We start from the raw sequence: 25,389 nt of genomic DNA, 5'->3' as shown, positions 1-25,389 counted from the left end.
TTGAAGCTTTGAGAAGAGCCAGAGTGGGCTTGGAGACCCCACAGTGCCCCCTGGGGTACCCACTTCCCACCAAGTAGCCCTTATAAATACCCTCCCACCCCACCCTGGGCGACTAGATAAATCGGCCGGCTTAGACCCTCTCCTGCTCCAGCCCCCCACCCCGACTCTTCCCCAGGTCGACACACCCTCATGTGTTCTTCCCAATGCCATCTTCTCTCTCTCTCTCTGTCTCTCTCTCTGTCTCTCTCTCTGTCTCTCTCTCTCTGTCTCTCTCTCTCTCTGTCTCTCTCTCTCGCCTGCTTCATTCTCTCCTCCTCTGGCCTCTCTCTCGCCTCCTGCATTCCCCAGCGTCTCTCATCTCCTTCACCAACATCCTTTCCCCTTCTCTGACTTCCTTTCCTCTAGATGGAGACCTGGCCTTCATACCCAGACCCTGTGCAGATATGGCCCTGCCTTCCTGGGACTCGGCACTGGAAGCGATAGCTTTGGCGCACCCCCTCTCCCCAAGAGCCCAAGGCAGAGTGGGACATTTTCTTCACAGGTCAGGGATGAGACCTGGACAGATGGGGGCTGGGAATTGGGACCCCTGAGTCCTGGGGATCCAGGCTGACGTCCCCAGTCATGTCGCCACAGGCTCCGGGCCAGCAGGAAGGTGGTAGCCTCAGGCTCTCTGCTCCCTCATGTCGTGTCCTGTCCTGGGCTGGGGGTGCCCTGCTGAGGACTCACACAGTGTTCTCAGATTCGGGGGCCAGAGGGAGGCTCCGGGGCCGCTCTGAGACCTGCAGGGGGAGGGAAGGATGTGAGGGCTCTCAGAGGTCTCCCCACAGCCCCGACTCTCAGCAGCACCCTGGGGAGGCCAGATGTGGGGTAGGGCAACATCTGTGAAGCACTGACTTAATCTTGGGGTCCAAATCAAAGTCCCTTTACTCATTCACTCCCTTTGTTATTCAATCATCAAACATTATTCTGGGCAAAGCACAGACTAGATGTCTAAGGGTGAGGAAGGACTGACCCCAGGTGAGAACAGCTGGACCTACAAGGAGTGGGCAGAGGGCGCCACAGGTGATACTAGTTCCAGGGAGGCCGTGACACCTGGGGAGGCAGGTGGCACTGGTATAGAGCCCAGCGAGGTTGGGAACAGGACAGGGCATTCCAAGGTGACAGGGGAGATGAGGGGGCGAGAACCAGGCATGTGTGGTCCGGGAGGTGGCACAATGGATAAAGCACTGGACTCTCAACCATGAGGTCCTGAGTTCAATTCCCAGTAACACATGCACTGGAGTGATGTCTGGTTCTTTCTCTCTCTCTCCCATCCTATATCTTCTTCATGAGTAAATAAATAAAATTAAATTCAAAAGAGGAAGAAGAGGGAGTCGGGCGGTAGCACAGTAGTTAAGCACAGGTGGCGCTAAAGCTCAAGGACCGGCGGAAGGATCCCGGCTCCCCACCTGCAGGGGAGTCGCTTCACAGGCGGTGAAGCAGGTCTGCAGGTGTCTGTCTTTCTCTCCCCCTCTGTCTTCCCCTCCTCTCTCCATTTCTCTCTGTCCTATCCAACAATGACAAAATCAATAACAACAATAATAACTACAACAATAAAACAGCAAGGGCAACAAAAGGGAAAATAAATGAAAAAAAAAAAAGAAACTAATTAAAAAAAAAAAAAGAGGAAGACGAAAAACTAGGCACATCCATCCCAGGGCTCCGAGTGACCCTGGTGTGCTTGGTGTGTGTGTGTGTCTGTGTGTGTGTGTGGAGGGGGGCAGGGAAGACAGTTGCTGTGTGGTGACCCACACGGGACTCAAACCACAACCTCGTTTTAAAGGTGAGACAAACTCAGGGAGGCTGGGAAGCTGGTGTAAGCCCACCACTCTTCAGAGACAGTCAGACCCTCAAGTTCCACCCTGGCCCACCTGCTCCCAGTGGGGCTCCACCATGCAGTGTGTGTGTGGGGGGGTGAGGGAGACAGGTAAGGGTCTACATCTCCTGGACCCTGGACCCTGTAGGGCTCAGCCTGGCCTCTGGCCTCTGGCCTCATGCCCGCGCAGTCTCTCCTCTAAGAGAATGGGGTAGGGTGGGCACCCCAGCGGCTCACCTGTGCCAGCGAGGTCGCGGGGCTCAGAGACCCCTGGGGGCAGGACACCGACTCGCTGGACAGAGACGTCCAGGGCTTCCTCTTCACTGCTGCAGCACAGGGGACAGAGTCCGGGTTTTAGGGCTTCGGGGAGTGGGGTGGGTAGCAGTGGGTGCGGGTGCGGGTGCGGGGGTGGGGGAGGGCGGGAGGGGTGGTCCTTACTGGAGTTTGCGTCCCCTCCAAGTCCTTCGCTGCTCACGGAGACGGTGCGCCGCGATGCCTCTGAGAAGCTGTGTGGTCGCTGCTGGCCGGAGGTGCGGCCACCTCGGCCCTTCTCTCCGGGAGCCTGTTGGGGACAGCGCAGAGCTGGGACTAGTGACGAAGGAGACGGCCGGCGGCCAGGTCACCAGGGAGGCTTGCGACTGGCTCCGGAGGACTCACCGGGGACAGGGCCCGGGCTCCGGGTTTCCCATCGGTGGGGCCCACGTGCACCAGGTGGTTGAAGTTAGTGGGCTGTGAGATGAGTTTGGAGCGAACGAAAGGGTCCTTCAGCATCTCCCTGCGGGCAGAGGGCACAGGCGAGGCGGGCACAGGTGAGGCGGGCACAGGTGAGGCAGGCACAGGTAACTTCTCCAGTCCTCTCTGAGACCAGCCCCAAGAGCAGGTTGAGGCCCTGCCTCCATCAGTACAGGCTCCACCCCCTAAGGTGAGTCCCCACCCTCGAACGTGAGGCCCCGCCCCCAGCAGTATAGCCCCGCCCATCCGTTGGAGACCCCCCCACCCAGACCGCGTGCTCCACCCACCGCGCGAGGCCCCGCCCCACCCAGACCGCGTGCTCCACCCACCGCGCGAGGCCCCGCCCCACCCAGACCGCGTGCTCCACCCACCGCGCGAGGCCCCGCCCCACCCAGACCCCCGTGCTCCACCCACCGCGCGAGGCCCCGCCCCACCCAGACCCCCGTGCTCCACCCACCGCGCGAGGCCCCGCCCCACCCTGACCCGCGTGCTCCACCCACCGCGCGAGGCCCCGCCCCACCCAGACCGCGTGCTCCACCCACCGCGCGAGGCCCCGCCCCACCCAGACCCGCGTGCTCCACCCACCGCGCGAGGCCCCGCCCCACCCAGACCCCCGTGCTCCACCCACCGCGCGAGGCCCCGCCCCACCCAGACCCCCGTGCTCCACCCACCGCGCGAGGCCCCGCCCCACCCAGACCCGCGTGCTCCACCCACCGCGCGAGGCCCCGCCCCACCCAGACCGCGTGCTCCACCCACCGCGCGAGGCCCCGCCCCACCCAGACCGCGTGCTCCACCCACCGCGCGAGGCCCCGCCCCACCCAGACCGCGTGCTCCACCCACCGCGCGAGGCCCCGCCCCACCCAGACCGCGTGCTCCACCCACCGCGCGAGGCCCCGCCCCACCCAGACCGCGTGCTCCACCCACCGCGCGAGGCCCCGCCCCACCCAGGCCGCGTGCTCCACCCACCGCGCGAGGCCCCGCCCCCGGCAGCAGAGTCCCGCCCCGCGTCCACCTGCGCTGCTGCAGCCGCTGCTCGTCGGCCACGCGGAAGAAGAAGCGGCGCTTGCTCTTGGTGCGGAACAGCTGGCGCCGGCTGTTGTCCGTGAGGTCGGGGATGTCGAACTCGTCCTTCTCTGCGGGAGAAGCAGTCTGTCGGGACTCACTGCCCCGGGCCGTGCCCAGCTCGCTCGGGGGTCCGCCTGCACCTGTCGCAGCGCCCCCAGCCTCCTCCCCACCCCCCACCTCCCACCCCCGCCCGCAGGCGCCCCGCACCTGCCAGCCGGTTCCTGAGGTAGGTCAGGCGGACCTTCTCCGTGCCGTAGAGGAACAGGGAGCCCTCGGGGTTCAGGGGTCGCACCTGAGGCCGCGGGCACAGCGTCACGCCAGGCCGGCCCGCCCCCGCCCCCGCCCCACTGCACCCCGCAGGCTCACCTTCTTGAGGGGCACAGTCTGCACCCATTCCGCTCGCCGCACGTCGAACACGTCCAGGGCGTTGTCACTGAACACTGTCAGGTAGGGGGCGCTGTAGCCTGCGGGGGGAGGGGGATGTGCGGCCCGCCAGCCGGCAGAGGCCCCTGCAGATGCCGCCCCGCCCGCCCGCCCGCGGGGCGGCTTCCCCGACAGCCCTGCGCAGGCAGCGGAGGGGCACGGCCACGGAGACCCCGCGGTGAGGGCTGGGGATGCCGGGTCCGAGCGAAGCGTCTGCTACACCCCGTCCCGTCCCGCCCGAGAGCCCACCCCGCAGAGCTGCGGCTCCCGTCTAACCAGTTACGCGTGGTTGGGCCAGACCCCTCATTCACTCATTCATTCACTCATTCATTCACTCCTCCATCCCTCCAAGCAGGCACTGTTTGGGGGGGTGTCTCTGTCTGTGCTGGGCAATGGATTTCATGAAGAATCCAGTCCCAGGGCTGGGGAGGCAGCATAATGGTTCTGCAAAACACTTTAAAAAAAAAATTTTATTAATGAGAAAGGAGAGAGAGAAAGAACCAGACGTCACTCTGGTACATGTGCTGCCAGGGATGGAACCCAGGACCTCATGCTTGAGAGTCCAGTGCTTTATCCACTGCGCCACCTCCTGGACACATGTTTTGTGTTTGTTTTTTAATTTTTTTATATTTATTTTATTTATTTATTCCCTTTTGTTGCCCTTGTTGTTTTATTGTTGTAGTTATTATTGTTGTTGTCGTTGTTGGATAGGACAGAGAGAAATGGAGAGAGGGAGGGGAAGACAGAGGAGGAGAGAAAGACAGACACCTGCAGACCTGCTTCACCGCCTGTGAAGCGACTCCCCTGCAGGTGGGGAGCCGGGGTTCGAACCGACACGTTTTTTTAAAAGTTTCTTTAAACATGTTTATTTATGAGAAAGATAGGAGGAGAGAGAAAGAACCAGACATCACTCTGGCACATGTGCTGCCGGGGATCGAACTCGGGACCTCCTGCTTCAGAGCTTCACGAGTGGCGAAACAGGGCGCCAGTTGTCTCTCTTTCTCTCTACCTCTTCCTTCCCTGTCAATTTCTCTCTGTCTCTGTCCAGTCAACAAACACGCACCAATGGGCTTGGCTGCCAAGCTGTAGAGTCGGGGCTGGACCTGGTCCTCTGCATGTGGGGTCCCCAGCAGGCCCACTGCCCCCCAAGCCTTACCCCAGCCTGTGGGCACAGCAGGCCACAGCAGCTCGTGGGCCCGAGATCTGCGACCAGCCCCGTCCACGTAGACGCCCACGGCAGCGAAGAGCAGCAGAAACTCGCTGAGGCTGAGCTCCACGGCGCCCAGCGCCTCGCCCAGGCCCCCGCGCGTTGGGGGCAGCTCTTCAGGCACCAGCGCAGCCCCCAAGGCCAGGGGCGCAGCCTCGTTGAGCAGCGGGTAGAGGGCAAAGGCCCCGGCGGCGCCCACACACAGCCGGTCGCCCAGCAGCCCCAGGCTCTGCACAGGCGCGGGGGCCTGCAGCTCACGGATGCGGTGGTGCCAGGGCCCAGGCCCCGGGCCCAGCTGGTAGCACAGCACCTGGCGTTTGACGGCCACGCAGAGCACGGGCGTGCGAGCCTGCAGGATGCGCCCCGCCACTAGCGCCTGGCAGCCCCGAGACTCGGCGATCTTGGCGCCAGCTGCCTCCCCGCTCTCCAGCTCTGCCAGCAGGAAGAGGCGCACGCTGGGGCCGCGCCCGCACAGGGCCACCAGGAGGCCGGCGCCTGCGCTCACCGCCAGCCGCTGCACCTGCCGGCACTCGCCCACCTGGAAGATATCTGGGGGGGGGGGCTTGGGGGTCAGGGCTGCAGCAGGTGAGGGGTGCCCCCCCGCAGCCCTGGGCCAGGCCGGGCACGCACCGTTGGTGTGCAGGTGGATCACAAAAAGCCCCTCCTCCGTGCCCAGGGCCAGTCGCTCCTGGTCTGTGGGAAGAGGAGGGGTCAGTCTGACCAGGCCTCTTACTAGACATCGCCAGGCCGCCTCCCACAGGGTCCTTGCTGGCCCTGATGAGCGGGCAAAGGTCCTGGGACAGGGGCGGGCCCTGGGATGACGGTAAAGCATGGCACCGCTGAGAGCCTGGGTTCTCCTTCAATAATGTGGGAACCAGGGACCAGGCAGTGGTGCACCCGGAAGATACACACTCAAGGGCCTGGGGTTCAAGCCCCCAGTGCCCACCTGTGGAGGATGTGGTTGATTCCTATTCAGTGAAGCAGGGCTGCAGGTGTCTCCCTATCTTCCCCTCTCAGTCCTGTCTAATACAAATGGAAAAAAAAAAAAAAAGGTAAAAATGGCCACCAGGAGCCGTGGATTGGTAGAGCAGGCACTGAGCCCCAGGGTTAACCCTGGTGGGAATTTAAAAAATAATCATATAGTGGTCCGGGAGATGGCGCAGTGATATAGCTTTGGACTCTCAAGCATGAGATCCTGAGTTCGATCCCCGGCAGCACATGTGCCAGAGTGATGTCTGGTTCTTTCTCTCTCCTCCTGTCTTTCTCATAAATAAATAAAATCTTAAAAAATAATAATCATATAGATAGATAGATAGATAGATAGATGCATATATAATGGCGGAGGTGGACGAGAAGAAGTAGAAGCAGTATAGTAATGGAGTAAGGTAGAAGTTGTTGCCAGAGCTAGTCAGAGCTTTGGGGAAGACAAATAAATAGAAAAGAAAAGAACAGGGAGTCGGGCTGTAGCGCAGCGGGTTAAGCGCACGTGGCACAAAGCACAAGGACCGGCGTAAGGATCCCGGTTCAAGCCCCCGGCTCCCCACCTGCAGGGGAGTCGCTTCACAGGCGGTGAAGCAGGTCTGCAGGTGTCTGTCTTTCTCTCCCCCTCTCTGTCTTCCCCTCCTCTCTCCATTTCTCTCTGTCCTATCCAACAATGACGACATCAATAACAATAATAACCACAACAATAAAAACAAACAACAAGGGCAACAAAAGGCAATAAATATTTTAAAAGATTAAAAAAAAAAACAAGGGCAACAAAAGGGCATAAATAAATAAATAAAATGTGAAAAAAAAAAAAAGAACAACTAGGGAGTCGGGTGGTAGCGCAGCGGGTTAAGCTCACGTGGCATGAGTGCAAGGACTGGTGTGAGGATCCTGGTTCGAGCCCCCTGGCTCCCCGCCTGCAGGGGAGTCACTTCACAGGAGGTGAAGCAGGTCTGCAGGTGTCTGTCTTTCTCTCTTTTTTTCCTCTCTCCATTTCTCTCTGTCCTAGCCAACAACGACAACATCAATAACAACAACAATAACTACAATAACAATAAAAACATGGGCAACGAAAAGGAAGTAATTATTAAAAAAAAAAAACAAAAAAAAGGACAATTGGGCCAGGAGGCCTCTCAGCAGATCATGCATGTATGAGTCCCTCAGTTCCTTCCCAGAGTCCCATTTTTAAAGGGGGCAGGGGGCAGGGGGCAGGGGGCTGGGAGTTAGCTGGTCCTATAGAGCTCACACTTTTGCCTGTGCAAGGACCTGGGCTGGAGCTCCTGATGGGAGCACCCTGCGAAGAGCACAGTGGGGCTGTGCTCTGGGATCCCCCCCCATCTCCTCTCATTCTGGAGAGTAAGAAAGGTCCACGGGGAGTAGGGGGATGGCACAGACTGGTGTTGGTGTTGGTAGCGGCCCCCAGGGCCCGTCCCTCCCAGCTGGGACACTCCCTCCTCCAGGCAGCCCTCCAGGCTCACCAAGGATGGCGGCACAGAGCGTGTGGGACAGGAGCGGCAGCCCATTGTCATAGGCCTCCTTGAGCGCGTACACGGGCCGGGGTCGAGGCCGGGCGTCCTGCAGGAGGCGCTGCAGCTCACCCAGCACCTGCAGCCAGCGCTCCCGCTCGGCCTCGCTGTCCGCCAGCAGCAGCACTGTGCAGGTGGCCGGGGGCACCGCCAGCTGGGAGGCCGTCACCTGCCGCAGGGACCCGGGCCGCAGGCTTCAGGCTGGAACGCCGACCCTCCTCCCTCCCCGCTCCACCAGCCGGTGGTCAGTGGGCCCTCAGAGTGGGGGGTGCAGCCGGGTGGTCACTCACCCGAAAGATGCGGGGGAGGTCCCGGGGCTGGGCATGGATGACATCGGAGGCCAGCACGGGGCTGGCCGAGAACTGAGGGTCCCTGGAGGCGGGGGCACAGGTCAGAGCCTTGGCCCCCTCCCTGCCCTTTCCCTTTCCCCTCCCTCCCCTGTGTCCCCTGCCCTCCTCGCTCACCCCCCACCCCACTAAACCCACCTCAGATCCAGCACCTGCAGGAGTGCCCCACTGGCTGGGCTGGCCCGAGCCTCGGGGGCATCGAACAGCAGCAGGCGAGAGTCGCTGAGCGCCGCGTACACCCGCTGCCAGCCCCGCCGGACGCCCGAGGGTCGCGGTACCTGTGGGAGAAACACCGCCATGTCGGGGGGCCCGGGGGACCCTGCACCGGCCCCCGCTGCCCACCCCCACCCCAGCTCACCGACAGGAAGCCCTCGTAGGCGGTGCCCGTGCCCGTCTCGGGGTGCACTCCCAGGGCGGTGCGGAGGAGGTCAGGGGGCACAGGGCAGGGGGGTGCCAGCGGGGCGCAGGTGGAGTGGCAGAAGTAGCCGCAGGCTGTGGGGAGAGGGGGTGAGGCTGGGTGGGACCATCCACGGGCCTGGGCTCTGGGCTTTGAAGCTTCCCGTCACTGTCGTTTCCCATCCAGGGAGAGAAGGAAAGCAGGGCTGGGAGCTGGAGACAGCTTAAGGGGTAGAGCATACAGCTTGCTGTGCGCAAGGCCCTGGGTTCTAGTCCTGGCACCACACGCAAACACCATGGCAAAGCACTTTGGTCCTCCCCTCCCCCATACTAGGCAGTTGTACCATTTCTGGGCCTTTATAGTATTATTATTATTATTTTATATCTATTTTGTTTAGCATAGTGGTTATACAGACTTTCATGTCTGAAGCACCAAAAGTCCGAGATTCAATCCCTAGAAGCACAGTATGCCGGTGCTGAGTTGTGCACTGGAAAAAAAATGTAATGAAATATACTATAAATTTATTACATATGAGAGATTCGTGAGGTAGAGAGAAAGAAAGTCTAGGGAACGTGCGGTGCTAGGAATCAAACCAGGAACCTCGGCAAGGAAGGCCAACATTCTATCAGCGGAGCTATTTCCCTAGACACATAAAACACAAACTCTCTCTCTCTCTTTAAAAAGTAGTGTGGTCCCTCCTGGAGGGAGGTGGCGCAGTGGATAAAGCATTGGCTTCTTCACCATGAGGTCCCGAGTTCGATCCTCGGCAGCACATGTACCAGAGTGATGTCTGGTTCTTTCTCTCCTCCTATCCTTCTCATGAATAGATAAATAAATTCTTTAAAAAAAAAAAAAAAAAAAAAGAGCAGTGGGGGCCGGGCAGTAGCACAGCAGGTTAAGCCCACATGGTGCAAAGCACAAGGACCTGCGTAAGGATCCCAGTTCCAGCCCCCGGCTCCCCACTTGTAGGGGAATCACTTCACAAGCGATGAAGCAGGTCTGCAGGTGTCTGTCTTTCCCTCTCTCTGTCTTCCCCTCCTCTCTCGATGTCTCTCTGTCCTATCCAACCACAACAATAATAACAACAACAACATACAACAAGGGCAACAAAAAGGGGAAAAATGGCCTCCAGGAGCAGTGGATTCGCAGTGCAGGCACCAAATCCCAGCAGTAACCTTGGAGGCAAAAAAAAAAAAAAACCAGTGCTCAGCTCTGGCTTATGGTGGTGTTGGGGGATTGAACCTGGGACCCTGGAGTCTCAGGGACCCACTTCTTTTCTTAAATATTATTTATTTGTTTGTTTTGGATAGAGACAGAGAGATTGAGAGGGAAGGGAAGATAAAGAGACCTGCAGCCCTGCATGGGGGGACTGGGGGCTCGAACCCAGCCCTTGTGCACTCTAATGTGTGCTCTCAGCAGGTGTGCCACCACCTGCTCCCTCCCCATTTACTTCTTAATTATTCTTTTCCTTTGAGGGAGTGACCAGGGGGAGTGGTGTAGTGGTTAAAATGTAGGACCAGCAAGTATGAGGTCCTAAGTTCTAGTCCTAAGACTCCATGTGCTAGAATGATGCTCTGGTGGGCGTTCTCTCCCTCCATCTCTCTCGCCTCTGCTCAGCTGTGACTTCCGGTGGTGCAGGGAATTAAACTGGGCACCTCTTGAGTCTGAGGCATCACCATCATGCTGTCTGCCCCGCCCCTGGGTCTTCAGGAGAGAGACACTGTGGCTCTGCCCCCACACGCACATACCCAGACTCATGGGCCTCCCGTGTGGTGTGTGGTGCCAGCCAGGGTAATGCCTGCACTCCACCTAGTGAGATGTCTCTCCCCCCCATCATCCTGTGAACAGCACTGAGGGGACCCGGCAGTGGTGAAGCAGGTTGCAGTTCTCTCCTGTCTCCCGGCCCCCCGCTTCCCCCAGTCCAGGGAATCAAGGCACAGCTCAGAGCTCCCACAGCAGTTCATTCCCCGGGAACATCTGAGTAGGGGCTAGTTGGCCCGGAGTCCAAGTACTGGCCAGGGTTGGGGTCAGGGTCAAGGTCAGGGTCAGGCGGGTGAATGGGGAGGCGAGGGGGTCTCACTGTCGCAGCTCAGCCCCTGGCGGCACAGGCCCAGCATCAGCGAGGTGCAGCGCAGACACTTGGTGGGGGAAGGGAAGCTCCGGGGACGCAGTGAGTGTGAGCCAGGCTGCAGAGGGCACAGGCCGATCACCCGGGCTGGACCCGGCCCCCCAGACCCCCAGTGCTGTCCCAAGGCATCAGGAGCTGAGCCGGGAGTGTGGGCCCACCGCCACCTCCCTCGCGTCCCCCCCCCACACACAACCCACGGTGCACACTGGTAGACTCAGGCAGGCCCCCCCACGCACTGCATCCCTGGGGGCCTGACCTTGGCAGTGGGACCTTCCACCGGGGATGGTGTGGTAGCTGAGGTTCTGGGGAACACAGCCTGCAGGGGAGGAGCAGCGAACAGGTGAGCTGGGCCAGGAAGACTGGGGGAGGGGAGGGGGCTGAGTTCCCCACACAGGACCCGCTGTCCTCACCCCCAGACGCAGGCTGCGGCGGCCTTTGGGCCTCAGCTCGGGCTCAGGCCCGGACCTCGGGGCCTCTCCTGTGATGCCAGTCTCCTTGTTGGCATCCCTCTGGGGGTGGGGACAGAGGGGCAGTCAAGCCATAGCCCAGGCCTCTCTGGGGTGGGGGGCCCCTCCTTCCCCCTCCCCCAGCCTGACTCTCACCTCTGAGCTCCGGAAGGACAGGAAGGGGATGAAGGGGTTCAGGGACTTGGTGTCTGCAAACAGAGCCGGGGGCACGGGGTGGGGGTGACCTGGGTCAGCAGGGCCTCGGTTTCCACTCAGTGACGGGGGAGGTGGGTGCAGGGCAGCCCTGCAGTCCCTCCTGTGCCGCCCCCCAGTGAGGGTGAGGCTGAAGCAGGGGCGTGTGGGGGCGGGTGCCAGGCGGCTCACCCCCAGGCCCGCGGGCATGCAACTCCTCCCTCAGCGCCATCAGCTCCCGCTGCAGGCCCTGGCTCCGCTGCTCGGCCTCCTGCAGACGGCTGGGCACAGTGAGTGGGTGAGTGTGCGAGGGCCCGTCGGCCAGCACCAGGGACCCCCCCACCTGCCCCCCAGGGCCGGCCTCACCTCTCGGCGCGCAGCTGGGCCTCCAGCACCCGCGTCAGCCGCTCCTGCAGGCCCTGCTTGGCGCGGATCTCGGCCTCCAGTGCCGACTGCAGCTCCAGCCGGGCCGAGGCCTCCATCTTCTGCAGCCGCCGCGCCTTCCACTGGTGGTCCTGCTGGTCGTCGGCACCCGTGAGCATCCCCCGGCCCTCCCGAGGGGCTCCCCCACCCAGGGGCGTCCCCGGGGCTCACCAGCGGCCTGGTGGGCAGCGTCTGGGTGCCCGCATTCCGCAGCGTCTCCAGCTCCTCGGCCATCTTGGTGGCCAGAGTCTGCAGGTAGCCCCTGGACACCTTCTCGTCGTTCACCCTGCCGGGGGAGCGGGGAAGCGGGCGCAGGTCACAGGCGGGGTCCCCCAGCGCCCCTGGCCCCTGCTCCCGGCACCCACCAGGTCAGGATGTCTGCGATCTGGGCCTCCCAGTTCTTCTCTGTCTCCCGCCGTTCGCCCTCCAGCCGCTGCTTGTCCTGCTGTTCCCGCTCTAGCTCCTCCACCAGCTGGGGGAGGGATGTGGCGGTCAGCACGGGAGTCCTCATGCTGGGCAGCCCTGACCACCCGCCCCACGGGGGCCCCGCAGCTCACCCGCTCCTGCTCTCTGCTCAGCCGCTGGTTCTCCTCCTGCAGCCGGCCCAGCACGAGTTCCTCCTTCCCTCGGGAGCTGCCAGGGAGAGCGGGCCTGGGTGACCCCAACCCGCTGTGCCCACCCCAGCCGGGCCCCCCGCCCCAGCCTCTGCTTACCCCCGGGCCTGCTCCAGCTGCCCGCGCAGGACGGCCACCTCCTCTCTCAGCTCGGCTTCGGGGGACCTCGTGCCGTTGGTCTCAGGGATGGCGTGGACGGTCTTAGGGGACACAAAGGGGTCAGATGGGGGGCTGAAGCTGCTTCTCCCCACTGCAGGGCACAGGCCTGGCAGGGTGTGGAGGGAGAGCGGCTACCTTGACTCGGGGTGTCTCTGGCTCAGGGCCGCCTTCCTGTTGTGCTTGAGTCACCTCCCGACTAAGGGTGGCCACGTGGGACTGGAGCTGGGGGACCCAGGGGCTGGTCAGGGCCGGCTCAGCCACAATGGGGTGCCCAGCACTGAGTGCTCCAGCCCCCTGCAGCTCAGCATCCTGCTGCCTTCCCTCCACATCATTCACCTCCTTCTGCACGGCTTGGGCGGCCTGCAGCTGGGAGCCCAGGGCCTGGGCCTCCTCCAGCCCCCGCAGCAGCTCCGCCTGGTGCACCCGAGCCTCTGCCAGCTCCTGGGGGGCAGGCAGGAGGGGGAGGATGAGGAGGGTCAGGGCGTGGCCCCTGGGTGAGTGGACACCCTCTCTGGTCACCTGCCCCAACCCCCTGCACCAGGCCCTCACCTGGTGGGGCTGGTCCCTCTCCTGCCGGAGGTCACTGCCATCCGTCTGGGACGAGGGGGACTTGGTGTCCCTCAGGGTCTCTGCTGGGAATTGTCACTGAGACCCGTGCAGGCTGAGGCACTGTGTGCTGTGGGTCTCATGGGGCCCCCCCGTCCCGACCACGCCCCAGCCCAGAATATGGGGGCACCACAGGCAGGCTCAGAGAGGTCAAGACACCACCCTAGGGAGGCAGGCGGTAGCACAGCGGGTTAAGCACAGGTGGTGCAGTTGCAAGGACCGGCGTAAGGATCCCAGTTCAAGCCCTCAGCTCCCCACCTGCAGGGGAGTCACTTCACAGGTGCTGAAGCAGGTCTGCAGGTGTCTGTCTTTCTCTCCCCCTCTCTGTCTTCCCCTCCTCTCTCCATTTCTCTCTGTCCTATCCAACAACAACAACAACAACAACAATGACAAGAGCAACAAGGGCAACAACAACAAAAATGGGGCAGTGGATTCGCACTGCAGGCACTAAGCCCCAGCAATAACACTGGAGGCAAAAAAAAAGGGGGGTGGGCAGCGCAGCGGGTTAAGCGCATGTGGCGCAAAGCGCAAGGACCCGAGTAAGGATCCCTGTTCAAGCCCCCGGCTCCCCACCTGCAGGGGAGTCGCTTCACAGGCGGTGAAGCAGGTCTGCAGGCGTCTGTCTTTCTCTCCCCCTCTCTGTCTCCCCCTCCTCTCTCCATTTCTCTCTGTCCTCTCCAACAAAAATGACAGCAATAACAACAACAACAATAACAACAACAGTGATAAACAACAAAAGGGGGAGGAAATTAGCCTCCAGGAGCAGTGGATTCTAGTACAGCCCCAGCAATAACCCTGGAGACAAAGGAAGGAAAGACGCCACCCGAGGGTCGCACACACATCACACACAGGGCAGGGGCAGGCCCGCGCCTCGGCTGTGGTAGGTGTGCAGGGGAGCAGCTCAGCCTGGCGAGGGCTGGGAGTGGGGGTACACTAAGGGTACTGTGCGGGGTACCTGCCAGCCTGTTCCGCAGGGTCTGCACCTCCTTTCGGAGCTGCTCCAGTTCCCGACGGTCTGAGGGGCTATGCAGGGCCTCTGCAGAGGAGGGGTGCCAGCAGTGAGCCACCACAGGAGCACCCCCACACCCCAGGCCCTGGGCTCCACCTCAAAGGCTTCCCTACCTTGGAGTTTGCGGCTCAGCTCTGCCTTCTCCTGCTCCAGGCCCCGAAGCTTCCGCTCCAGGGCAGCTGCTGGCTGCTCTGAGTTGCCGTCGGGGCCCGCGCTGCAGAGAGCAGGGAACATAGGTGGGCAGAGGACCCCCCCCCCACCCTCTCATAGCCTGTTCCTCGGTGGCTCAGTGGCAGAACACTGGGCTTGTGTGCCCCAGGCCCCCAGTTCCATGCCTGGCAACTCCTGTGCCAGAGTGAAGCTCCAGATCCCTCTCTCTCTCTTTCTGCTAGTGAATATAGTTAAGAAGAAAAATGGGCGCAAAGCGCGAGGACCGGCAGAAGGATCTAGGTTGGAGCCCCTGGCTCTCCACCTGCAGGGAATCGCTTCACAGGTGGTGAAGTAGGTCTGCAGGTGTCTGTCTTTCTCTCCCCTTCTCTGTAGAAAGAAAGAAAGATGGGGGGGGGGGGCTGAGCAGTGGCACACTCAGCTAAGCAGACATAGCACAAAGTGCAAGGACCTACACAAGTATCTGGGTTCGCGTCCCCAACTCCCCACCTGCAACAGGGACATTTTTTTTTCCTCTTTCCTCTGTCTACCTCTCTCAACTTCTCTGTCCTATCCAGTAAAATGGAAAAAATAGCTGCCAGGAGCAGTGGATTCAGAGCGTCGCCACCAAGCCACAGCGGTAACCTTGGAGGCAAAAAGAGAAAAATGGGGATGGAGGAGTAGCTCCCAGTAGGGTGTGTGTGGTCCAGGTTCAAATCCCAGCACCTCAGGAGAGTGCCAGGCACCAGAGCAAGCTCTGGAGCTGTGAAGACTGACAGACTTTCTCTGACAAACAAACAAACAAACAAAAAACCCAAAACCTGGTGGGAGACAGCATAGTGGTTCTGCAAAAGACTTTCATGCTTGAGGCATGGGCTCCCAGGTTCAGTCCCCCACAACACCATATGCCAGAGCTGAGCAATGCTCTGGAGCCAAAAGTAAGTAAGAAAGTATTGAAATAAAGCAAAATGAACAGAGGTCGGGCGGTAGCCCAGAGGGTTAAGCGCACATGGTGCAAAGCGCAAAGACCAGTGTAAGGATCCTGGTTTGAGCCCCCGGCTCCCCACCTGCAGGGGAGTCCCTTTACAAGTGGTGGAGCAGGTCTGCAGGTGTCTGTCTTTCTCTCCCCGTCTCTGTCTTCCCCTCCTCTCTCGATTTCTCTCTGTCCTATCCAACAACGACGACATCACTAACAACAACAATAACTACAACAACAAGGGCAACAAAAGGGGGGGAACAAAACAATAAAAATGAAGGTGACGGTGACTAGGAAATGACTCAAATGGCGCACATTGGTCTTTCACTCCTGAGGTTCCTGATTTGATCCCCAGCACTACAGGAGTCAGCACAGAGCTCTGGTCTCTCTCTCTCTCTCTCTCTCTCTCAACAGGTAAAGTAAATGGAAAGAAACGAAGGTGACAAGTTTCTCCCGAGGGCGGTCAGGAGGACTTAGGGTCCAGCAGATCTGAAAGGGTGGCTGGAGCCCCTGCTGGCCCCCCAGCCCCCTCATCAGGGCCTTACTAGGCTGTGGGCCTGAATGGGACCACCTGCCCCCCCCCAGGCTCCAAGCCCAGGACGCTGCCAGCTGGCCACAGAGGGGACCATGAGGGCCCAATGCTGGGCAGGATTCATGGACATGGGCTGGGACCCCCGGGACCTCAGGGATGCCAGAGGACTTGGAGTGGGCACCAGGCTCTTTCCAGGGACCTGCTGGGTGACATCCCTGTGTTCTCGAGGCACTGAGGAACGACTCACCTGCTCGAGGTGTAGGTGAAACCCACGAAGGGCAGGTGGTGTCCCGAGAAGACCCCGTGGGAAGGTGGTGGCAGGGTCCCCTGTGGGGGTGATAGAGTGAAAGGGCTGAGGCCTGAGCCCCAGGACACTGGGAGACAGGACTGGTGATGGGGTGGGGGGGCACGATGCCCCCGATATGCCCAGGTTAACAGGGTGACACAGGACCATCACCAGGCAGGTGGAAGGGCCCTACTGAGCCCTCTGGGGATTCTGAGGTGTGGAGGGGACTCTAGCCCTCGAGGGTGGGCCTCCACTCACGGGGTGGTTGAGGGTGTCGTCATCCACGTCGAAGTTGGAGGTGTCCATGGGCCCTTGGAGCTCAGGGATATAGGGGGCCGTGCTGGAGGCCAGCCGGTCCCAGTCCACGCCCTGGAAGAAGGGATGCTTGCGGAAGTCATCCAGCCCCCCTCGGCCCAGCCGCTCCTCTTGGCGGCACAGCAGCTGGCGGATCAGATCCCGGGCGCTGGCCGGAACATCGGGCGTGTCCGGGGGAAACTGCAGGTGGTCCTGTGGACAGACGGCGGCAGCGGGTGGGTAGCTGTGAGGGACCCCCGGGGGAACGAGGTGCCCCCTGCCCAGAGCTGGTGTGCCGGCAGCCGACCTCATGGTTCATGATCTTGCCGTAGGTCTCCACCAGCGACTCGGCGTAGAAGGGCGTCTCCCCGAAGAGCAGCTCGTAGGCACACACGCCCAGCGACCACCAGTCACACTGGGGACCGTAATGGCCCTTGCCCTCCTCCATGGCCTGCAGGATCTCCGGGGAGATGTAGTCTGGTGTCCCCACCGCCACTGATGAGTCCACCTGCCGAGGGGGCCGAGGGGGCCTAGTGACACCTCTGGGGCTTGGCTGGGTCCTGCGCCCCCAACACTCCCACCCTGGTCTCCACAGGCCCCATGTCCCCGCCCCGCGGCCCTGTCCCTTCACTGCTTCACCGTGCCACTGGTGTTGAGGCGAAGGCAGGAGCCGAAGTCGGCCAGCCGGATGTGCCCATTCATGTCCAGTAGGATATTGTCTGGCTTGACGTCCCTGTGGGGGCAGCAGACAGAGGGGAGTGACCGGGTTCCCCAGGAGGAAGGAAGTGGCTCATCTGAGGGCCAAGGAGGGAGGTCCCTGCAGCCACCAATGCCAGGCTCTGCCCCCACCTCTGTGGAAAGGGGCAGGCATGCAGCCCGGGAGGTGGTGCAGCGGATAGGCCCTGGACTCTCAGGCATGAGGTCCTGAGTTTGATCCCCAGCATGGCACGTGCTAGAATGATGCTCTGGTTCTCTCATTAATAAATCTTTCTGTGTAAGGATCCTGGTTCAAGCCCCCGGCTCCCCACCTGCAGAGGGGTCACTTCACAAGCAGTGTCTACCTTTCTCTCCCCCCTGTCTCCTCTCCTCTCTCGATTTCTCTCTGTCCTATCCAACAACAACATTAATGGCAACAATAGCAATAATAACGACCACGGCAAGGACAACAAAATGGGGATAAATGGCCTCCAGAGGCAGTGGATTTGTAGTGAAGGCACTGAACCCCAGTGATAACCCTAGAGACAATAAATAAATAAACAAACAAACAAACAAACAAACAAATCTTTCTTTTTGTTTTCCATTTTTTCACTTTCTATTTTGATACGACAGAGATGGAAGACACCTGCAGACCTGCTTCACTGTTTATGAAACCTCTTGCCCATGCAGGTGGGGAGTAGGGGCTTGAACCTGGGTCCTTGCTCATGGGAATGTGTGCACTTAATTGGGTGTGCTACTGCTCGTTCCCCTTTTCTGTTTTTAAAATATATTATTTTTATTGAGAGAGATACAGAGAGAAAGATACGCAGACATAAGCAGAGAGACCAGAGCACTGCACACTGTAACGTGAGCACTTAGCCAGATGCACCACTGCCTGGCCAACATGCACTCTTTATTTGCCACCAGGGTTAGAGAGAGAGAGAGAGAGAGAGAGAGAGAGGTGGAAAGAGAATCCCCTGCAGACCTGCTTCACTACTCATGAAGCTTCCCTCTGCAGGTGATTAGGGCCTTGAACCAGGGTCATTGTGCGTGGTGACGTGTTTGATCAACGGGGTCCGGGTCCACCTGGATCCGGTTAATAAAAAACAAAGGGGCCAGTGGCAGGCCCCCAGCACAGGAGGGCCTGTGGGCGGGGCTTGGGGCAGTGTGGGCGGGGCCTGGTCAATGTGGGCGGGGCCCACCTGTGCACGTAGCCCAGCTGGTGCAGCGAGTGGATGGCCAGCACCATCTCCGCCAGGTAGAACTGCGCCAGCTCGGGCGGCAGGCGGTCCTCGAAGCGGCTCAGCAGCGTGAGCAGGTCTCCGCCCGCATAGTAGTCCATGACCAGGTACTGCGGGGGGGAGCGGCCGGCGGTCACATCACATGGGGGCGGCACCCCAGCGCCTGTCCCCCACCCCACCCCACCCATCCCTAGTCTGTCTCTTTCCCCGGGATGCGGGGGGGGGGGGTGAAGGACGGGCTCTCGCCTGAGCTGGGCTGGAAACCCCAGGCCCTGGAGCTGCCCCTCGGTCCGGAAGGAGGGGGTCTCTCTCCTTGGACCTTGGGAGGGGTCCCAAGGGCCCCCTCCTTTGCGTCCCAGGCCCTCACCAGGTACTCCTCGTCTTGGAAGGCGTAATGCAGAGCCGTCACCCAGCGGCTGTCCCCCTTCACCAGGACATCTCGCTCCTCCCGGAAACAGGCCGTCTGCAGGGGGGTTGGGGGTAAATGGGGTAGGTGGGCACAGAGACCCCCGCGCACACACACACCGCCAGCTCAGGGGATGGAGGAAACCGCGAGAGAGCCAAGCCCGTGCCCTGCGGCTTGAGGCCTCAGTACTGTCCCCAGGAATGTAAGTACCACTCAGCCTGCATCTTCCTTTTTATCAGATTAATTAATTATTGGATAGAGACAGAGAAATTGAGGGAGGAGGGAGAGAGAAGTAGAGAGAGACAGAGAGACACCTGTAGCCCAGTTTCACCACTCATGAAGCTTTCCCCCACAGGTGGGAACAAGGGTTTTGAACCCCGTCCTTGAGCACTGCGATGTGTGTGTGTTTAACCAGGTGCACCACCGCCTGGCTGTCTTCACTGTTTCAAGGCAGGCAGGGAATGCGCCAGGGGCTGTGCATAGGCATCAGAGTACTGAGCACTTCCCTCGCTCGGTTTTTTTTTTTTTTTAATTTTTTTTTTATGTGTGTGTGTGTGTAGCTGGGGCCCTTTGCAATTTCCCTACGCCAGCCCCCTTATTAGTTTTATTTGTTTTTATGTTGGCTACAGAGAGAAACTGAGAGGGGAGGGAGAGAGAGAAAGACACCTGCAGCCCTGCTTCCTTTCTTATGAAGCTTCTCCACCGCAGGGGGGAGGCTTGAACCCAAGCCCTTGCACATAATAACATGTGGGCTCAACTGGGTGCGCCATGGCCTGGCTCCCTCCCGCCTACTTTCTTCATTCAGCTAAAGAGACAGAGAGAGAGAGAGAGAGAGAGAGGGAGACGGCCCAGAACTGGGGCTGCCTCTGGTGCCGGGGCCTGAACCTTGGCCGCATGTAAGGCAAGGCCCCACCTAGCAAGCTGTCTCCAGACCCTCTGGTTCTGTCTTTTCATTCTCCACCCTCACAGGAGAGGGAGACAGTGCAGCGCTGCTCCAGCCTCCGTGGAGGCCTCGTGGTGCCTGTGGTGCTCCTGTGTGGTGCCTCGGGCACACCGAGCCTGCTCCTGAGAAGGGCGGGTGGTGAGGCCGGGACGGGTGGGGGAGTCGGGGCACCCACTGACCTCGGCCCTCTTCAGCATCTCCCATTTGTGCAGCATCTTCATGGCAAAGACCTGCCCGCTATCCCTCTGCCTCACCACAGCAACCTGGAGCCACACAGCCAGGGGTTAGTCCGGTCGGGACGCCCCCCCACCACTTACGCCCTCACACTTACACCCCGCAGGCTGCTCACCTCCCCGAAGGCCCCGCGGCCGATCACCTTCAGGATCTCAAAGTCCTCCCTCTGCAGCCGCAGCTCCTTCACCTTAGTCACCAAGGGGCTGGCTGCGGGGACGGTGGGGAGGGGCTCAGGGCCTGGGGGCTGCACCTGCCCCCTCCGGAAGGCCAGGAAATGCAGCCCCCCCATAGGTCCTCGGGCCAAGGGCCACCTGGTCCCCGCTCTCCCCAGGTGCTAGATGGTCTCCATCCCAGGGGCCATGGGACTTTGGTCCTTCCCAGTTCTGACCCCTTTGGCCAGGTCACCCTTTGGGGGGGGAGCGTGGGGCTCCCATCCCCACCCCAGCTCCTGGGTCCCCTGTAGGACCAGGCCGGGCCTGTCTTGGGAAACTGGACGGGCAACATTCCTGGTCCTCAAAGAGGCTTCTGTGCCACTGAGGGGCTATTCGGGCCTGGGGCCCTGTGGGCACAAGGGTGCCAGAGGCTATGGGAAGGCAGGCCGTGGGCTGCCCGTGTGGGGCCTCTCGGCCTGTGGGCTCCGGCAGGTCCGCCCAGGCTCTCACAAGACTCCAGAACCAAGGCCAAAACAGCCGTGCCCTGGCACCTGGCACTGGCACCGAGGGCCTGACTCCTGCGGCTCCAGACTGGCCCAGCCCTGCAACCCTGCCTCCCTCTCGGCCTGTGCTGGGCACGGCGCCTCCTCCGGCCTTGGTCCACACCTCCCAGGAGGCCCTGCAAGAGCCCGCAGGAGGACAGGGGCCTGGGAGCTCAGGATTCGGGGGCGGCTGCGGTCGGCTCCCTGCCTCAGTTTCCCCACTGCCAGGAGGGAACTCCCTGGTGGCTGGGCGGGTCTGTGTGGGACAGAGCCGCTCCACAGGTTTCTCAGGCCGAGCCCCACTGCAGGGGCGGTTTGCAAACCTCATTAGCCAAATTAATTAACCTGTTCCCAGGCTCTTCCCAGGTCACAGCCACTAGCCTGTGTGGAACCAGGGCCATGGGCTGGCTACCCCTGACCCTGCAGGACAGTCAGGACGGTGCAGCCAAGCCCCCAGGACAGCCACAGGGACCCCTGGCCTTGCCTCACAGGACAGAGCAGGGACAAGCTGAGGCAGGCCAGGAGTGAGTCAAGGCCCCGCCAGCTCCCTCGGCCATGTGAACACAGCCCACCCCCCCTTTACAGGGTCCCCCTGGCAGGGAGGGGCACTGCATATGCAAACACACATCCACACGTGTGTGGGAGTCACTGGGGTGATGACAAGCCTGGCAGACACACGCCCAGAAGGTGTGACACAAGCCAGGCCCTCAGGACACCATGGGGGGGGGTGACTAAGGGGGGAAGAGGTACCATCTGGTTCATTTCTCAGCCCCCGCCCAGCCAGGCCCCTTCTGGGGCTGCCCACACTCCCCCATGGAGCAAGCCCCCACCTCACCCTGCCCTCCAGGCCGTGGGGGGGTGGGGTGGGGTCTGTGTCTATCCCACCCACAAGGCCCAGGGAACCCAGGGCTGGCGCCAGAGCCCACACAGGGTCACCCACAGCCAGCCACTCCCAGTGACTCAGTCAACCAGGAAGGGGTGTAACCCCACCTCCGGCCACCCCCCATTGTGGGGGACGGCCCTGGGAAGGTTGGGCAGCTGTCTGCAACGAGGGGCAGGTCTGGGGGGCTCTGTGTGCAGGCAGGAGCTGGGCAGGTGCCTGTGTGCAGTGCCTTGGGTATGTGAGTGTATCAGGGGGTGCCCTGCGGGGGTGCCCTCCAGGAGCTGCTGCGTGTCTGTCCCCCGTGGCTCAGGAGGCCCGTGGGACAGCGGGAACCAGGGTGTGACTCCGACGGTGACAGCGAGGCCTGCGGGTCCGGGGCACGCGCCAGGGTCGTCGCTGGAGGGCGCAGCACTAGAGTGGGGACGCGGGGACCCCGCCGCCCGTCCCCGCCCCGCCACTCACCCCAGCTCAGGAACTGCGCCACGTTGCGCTCCCGCCGCAGGGGGGCGCTGCTGAGCTCCTGGTGCAGCCCGAGCAGCAGGTCCAGGAGGCCGTCGAGCCCCGGGCCGCCCGCCTCGCCCCGCGCCAGCCGCTCCAGCGCCCGCAGCCGCCGCTCCATGGCCGCGGCCGGAGCCCCCGCCCGGGCTAGAGCCGCGCCACCCGCATGCCCGCCGCCCGCACCCGCTGTCACCTGCCCCGCCGCGCTCACCTGGCCCCGCCCCGCACGCCCCGCCCCTGGACGGACAGGTGCGCGCCGGCCAATGGCAGGAGCGGCGGCGGTGCAGGGGGCGGGCGGACGCGCGGGGGCGGGCCGGGCCGGGCCAGGAAGGGGGGCGCGGGCTGGGTGCGGTGGGGGTCCCGCGGGGGTCGCCGAGGCCACCGAGCCGGCCTAGCAGCCCTGGCAGGACCCCAACCAAGGGAAGGGCTTTCGGGGCGCCCCAGCTCCCCGCGGCCCCTGTCCCCCAGCCCGGTCCCGGGGCGGGATGGGAGTTGTAGTCCGCGCCGTCCCGAGAGCGCCCCGGCCCCCCGCCACCAGGTCCCGCCGCGCCCAGCACCCACTTGGCGGGAAGACGGGCTGAGCGCGGGAGGGGCGGGGAGCCGGCCCGCCTGGGACGTGGGGCCGAGGGGAGGTCCGGCCAGGGCCCCGCCATCCGTGCAGGGGTGTTCGTGATGCCGCCACAGCTGCGTCCAGCTGGGCTGGACCCAACTCACAGACTCGAGGGTCTGTCCAAGTCAAAGGGTGGGGCAGCTCGATGGCTTTCGACAGCTCGTGCTTCCAAGAAAAGATCTCTCTTTTAAAACTGTGTATGTTTAGTGGTACGGGAGGTGGCGCAGTGATAAAGCTTTGGACTCTCAAGCATGAGGTCCCGAGTCTGATCCCTGGCAGCACATGTGCCAGAGTGATGTCTGGTTCTTTTTCTCTCCTCCTATCTTTCTCATAAATAAATAAAATCTTTAAATATATATATATATGTTTTATTTTATTTTAATGAGAAAGATACAGAGAAAGACCACACACAGCACTGCTCAACTCTGATGGTGGTGCTGGGGATTGAACCAGAAAAGTTTTCTCCGGAGCTGGGGAGATAGTACAGTAGTTCTGCAAAAAGATCTTCATGCCTGAGGCCCCAAAGGCCCCAGGTTCAATCCCCAGGACCACCAGAAGTCAGAACTGAGCAGTGCCCTGTGGAAAACAGACAACATCTCTTTGTGGATTTACCTCAGCAACCCCCTCCCACCTCCCACCCCCCCACCCCCGCCACCGCCGCCGCCCCCAAACCGGGCCCTTGAGTCGGGTCTGGTCGGGTCAGAGAGGAGTTGGCAGTGCACAATGGTTACCCGACGGGCGTTCCATTTGATCGTCCCAAGACACCTGGCCTGTGGCATCTGCTCTCGTCCCTGGGGAGGGGCTAGGGACAGAGTTGGTCCTGGGTGACCTGCGCACACCTGAGGCCGCTCCTCGACGGGGCGGGGCTCGGGCGGGCAGCTCTTGCCCCTAAAGACCACCAGGGGGCGCCAGAGGCCAGAGAAGGGCGGAAGGGACGGGGACCGGTCTCTGCCCAAGCAGGCTGTGGGCAAAGTTCTGCGTGGGGTACCTGGCGGCTTCCCAGCCTGCCCTCCCCCCCCCGACACACAACCCCAGCAGGTCTCCAGGGGTCAGCAGCCAAGGGTCTGGCTCAGTGTGGTCTCCGGTGAGTGCTGAGCCAATGAGTGCAGCGGCCACCAAGGCCGACCCTTGGCGGCTGACCCCTGCTGACCTCTGGGGCAAGTGTCCCCTGTAAGTCGGGCACAAGATGTGGCATGATAAGTTACAAACCTGGGAGGTGGCACTGCTGGACTTTTAGGTATGGGGTCACAGCTCCTTCCTGGGAATCACTGGCCAGAGTGAGGCTCTGGTTGTCTCCCTCCTTTCTTGTTTATTTTTATTCCTCCTTTCTGACATAGTTTTGTTTTTTGTTAATATTTATTCATTTATTCCCTTTTGTTACCCTTTTTGTTTTATTATTGTTATTGATGTCGTTGTTGGATAGGACAGAGAGAAATAGAGAGAGGAAGGGAAGACAGAGGAGGGGAGAGAAACACAGACACCTGCAGACCTGCTTCACCGCCTGTGAAGTGACTCTCCTGCAAGTGGGGAGCCGGGGGTTGAACCAGGATCCTTAGGCCGGTCCTTGTGCTTTGCGCCAGTGCACTTAACCTGCTGCACTACCTCCAGACTCCCCCTGGCATAGTTTTATAAATGTGAATGTTCTCTCTCTCAAAAATACCTCAGTGTGCTTGACAGTGTTAAACCCCAGGAGAGCAAAGTAGTGGCCTGGGGAGAATAGTTGTTGTCCCATCCTTGTCCCAAGTCTCAGTTGCCCTGTCTGCTCCCCCTCCATTTTGGGAGCACCAAACTCGAACATCCCTGACCCCCCTACACCAGCCCCACATCAGGAGCAGCCCAGCTCTTGGTCCTGCTGTCTCCACACACCTGCAAAAATACCTTGTGTAATTATTGGGCAGCTTAAATACTACACTTTTGATGTGGGTTTATTGGGGAGGCCTCTGGGGGAGGGGCTGGCAGAGCTTCAGGGCCTGGGCCCCACTCCCTGAGTACCCTGAGGTGTGACCTCTGCAGAGAGCCGAGCTCCAGCCAGCTGCACATCTGGTGACTTCATCATCTTGGTGTCTGTTCTGTCCACAAGCCTCTGGGACCTGCTCCCTCTCCGGCAGGGGCTCCCATGCTACAGTCCTGCTCCACACGAGGTTTTGTCATTACATCTTATCAGTATCAGTCTCTCACCGTGCAGGAAGCCAGCCCCCACCAGCACCCCTCTGGCCCTGGGCGACTCTGGGTCTGTCGTGCTCTGGGGAAGGGTGGGCCTGGCCGGCTTTGTTCTGGGAGTTAGGTGAGGCCAACGCTTACCTCCACCCTGACCAGCCACCCCTGTGGGTTCAGCCAATTGCCTTGGGAGTCACGCAGCCCAGCCCCCCTTGGCTGAGGGGAAGGGAGAGGTCCCTGCTGGTGGCAAGGCAGGACTCACCCTGGATCTGTGTTCCTCTGCTCTCAGGAATGCGGAATGCTGGGTGTGTGTGTGGGGGGGGTTGGCGCTGAGCCTGGCACCAGCCTGGTGGGCTTATACAAATCCTGTGTCCAAGCTCTCATGAAAATAAAAATCTCAAAATATAACTAGCTCATTTATTTATGAGTAAGAGAGAGAGAGAACACCCCACAACATCAGTCTGGCACATGTGATGCTGGGGATTAAACTCAGGACCTCATGCTTACGAGTCCAACACTTTATCCACTGTGCCACCTCCCCAGGCTGCCCAAGCCAATGTATTTACTCGCCTAATGGAAGACTTGAGAGCCACTCTTCTGTGTTAGATGGTACCAGGCCTGGAACCCGGGACCCCAAACCTGCAAGGCCAGTGAGCTGGCTCACCCTGCTGTGTCA

General features: G+C 61.0%; 1 protein-coding gene across 5 annotated transcripts; it reads right to left on the bottom strand.

Annotated features, from left to right (window-relative positions):
- Positions 1-468: 468 nt before the first annotated feature.
- CDC42BPG (CDC42 binding protein kinase gamma) lies at positions 469-22,638 on the bottom strand. Of its 5 annotated transcripts, none has more exons than XM_060176150.1 (37): positions 21,911-22,638; positions 19,987-20,078; positions 19,817-19,900; positions 18,656-18,751; positions 18,250-18,398; positions 16,991-17,084; positions 16,659-16,859; positions 16,316-16,564; positions 16,019-16,098; positions 14,230-14,330; positions 14,063-14,143; positions 13,051-13,133; positions 12,838-12,942; positions 12,637-12,723; positions 12,442-12,542; positions 12,286-12,361; positions 12,094-12,200; positions 11,900-12,014; positions 11,672-11,823; positions 11,498-11,586; positions 11,270-11,322; positions 11,078-11,176; positions 10,924-10,983; positions 10,620-10,725; positions 8,501-8,634; positions 8,281-8,420; positions 8,086-8,167; positions 7,748-7,964; positions 5,913-5,975; positions 5,232-5,831; positions 4,019-4,116; positions 3,860-3,944; positions 3,600-3,720; positions 2,513-2,630; positions 2,294-2,417; positions 2,093-2,178; positions 469-779 (listed from the first exon to the last, which is right to left on the bottom strand). In XM_060176150.1, the coding sequence occupies exons 1-37, from the start codon at positions 22,065-22,067 to the stop codon at positions 723-725; spliced, it is 4,542 nt and encodes a 1,513-aa protein (XP_060032133.1). In that variant the 5' UTR covers positions 22,068-22,638; the 3' UTR covers positions 469-722. The 5 variants fall into 5 exon arrangements, with proteins under 5 accessions (XP_060032133.1, XP_060032131.1, XP_060032134.1 ...); XM_060176148.1 differs by having other exon boundaries at positions 2,093-2,181; positions 21,911-22,637; XM_060176151.1 differs by having other exon boundaries at positions 2,093-2,181; positions 13,051-13,130; positions 21,911-22,636.
- Between the last annotated feature and the right edge of the window lie 2,751 nt (positions 22,639-25,389).

This window comes from Erinaceus europaeus, chromosome 17 (assembly GCF_950295315.1).
Source record: "Erinaceus europaeus chromosome 17, mEriEur2.1, whole genome shotgun sequence".
NCBI classification, from domain to species: Eukaryota; Metazoa; Chordata; class Mammalia; order Eulipotyphla; family Erinaceidae; genus Erinaceus; species Erinaceus europaeus.
The sequence above is the reverse complement of the archived record's forward strand: the minus strand, read 5'-3'. Positions and strand labels throughout refer to the sequence as shown.

Bases quoted from the DNA above. Each gene is read 5' to 3' on its own strand.
- CDC42BPG (XM_060176148.1), bottom strand. From the start codon at position 22,067: ATGGAGCGGCGGCTGCGGGCGCTGGAGCGGCTGGCGCGGGGCGAGGCG. The intron at 13,134-14,062 runs GTACCCCGCACA...GACAATTCCCAG, and splicing joins CCTGCGGAACAGGCTGGCAG to CAGAGACCCTGAGGGACACC. The intron at 12,201-12,285 runs GTGAGCTGCGGG...TCCCTCCCCCAG, and splicing joins TGAGCAGAGAGCAGGAGCGG to CTGGTGGAGGAGCTAGAGCG.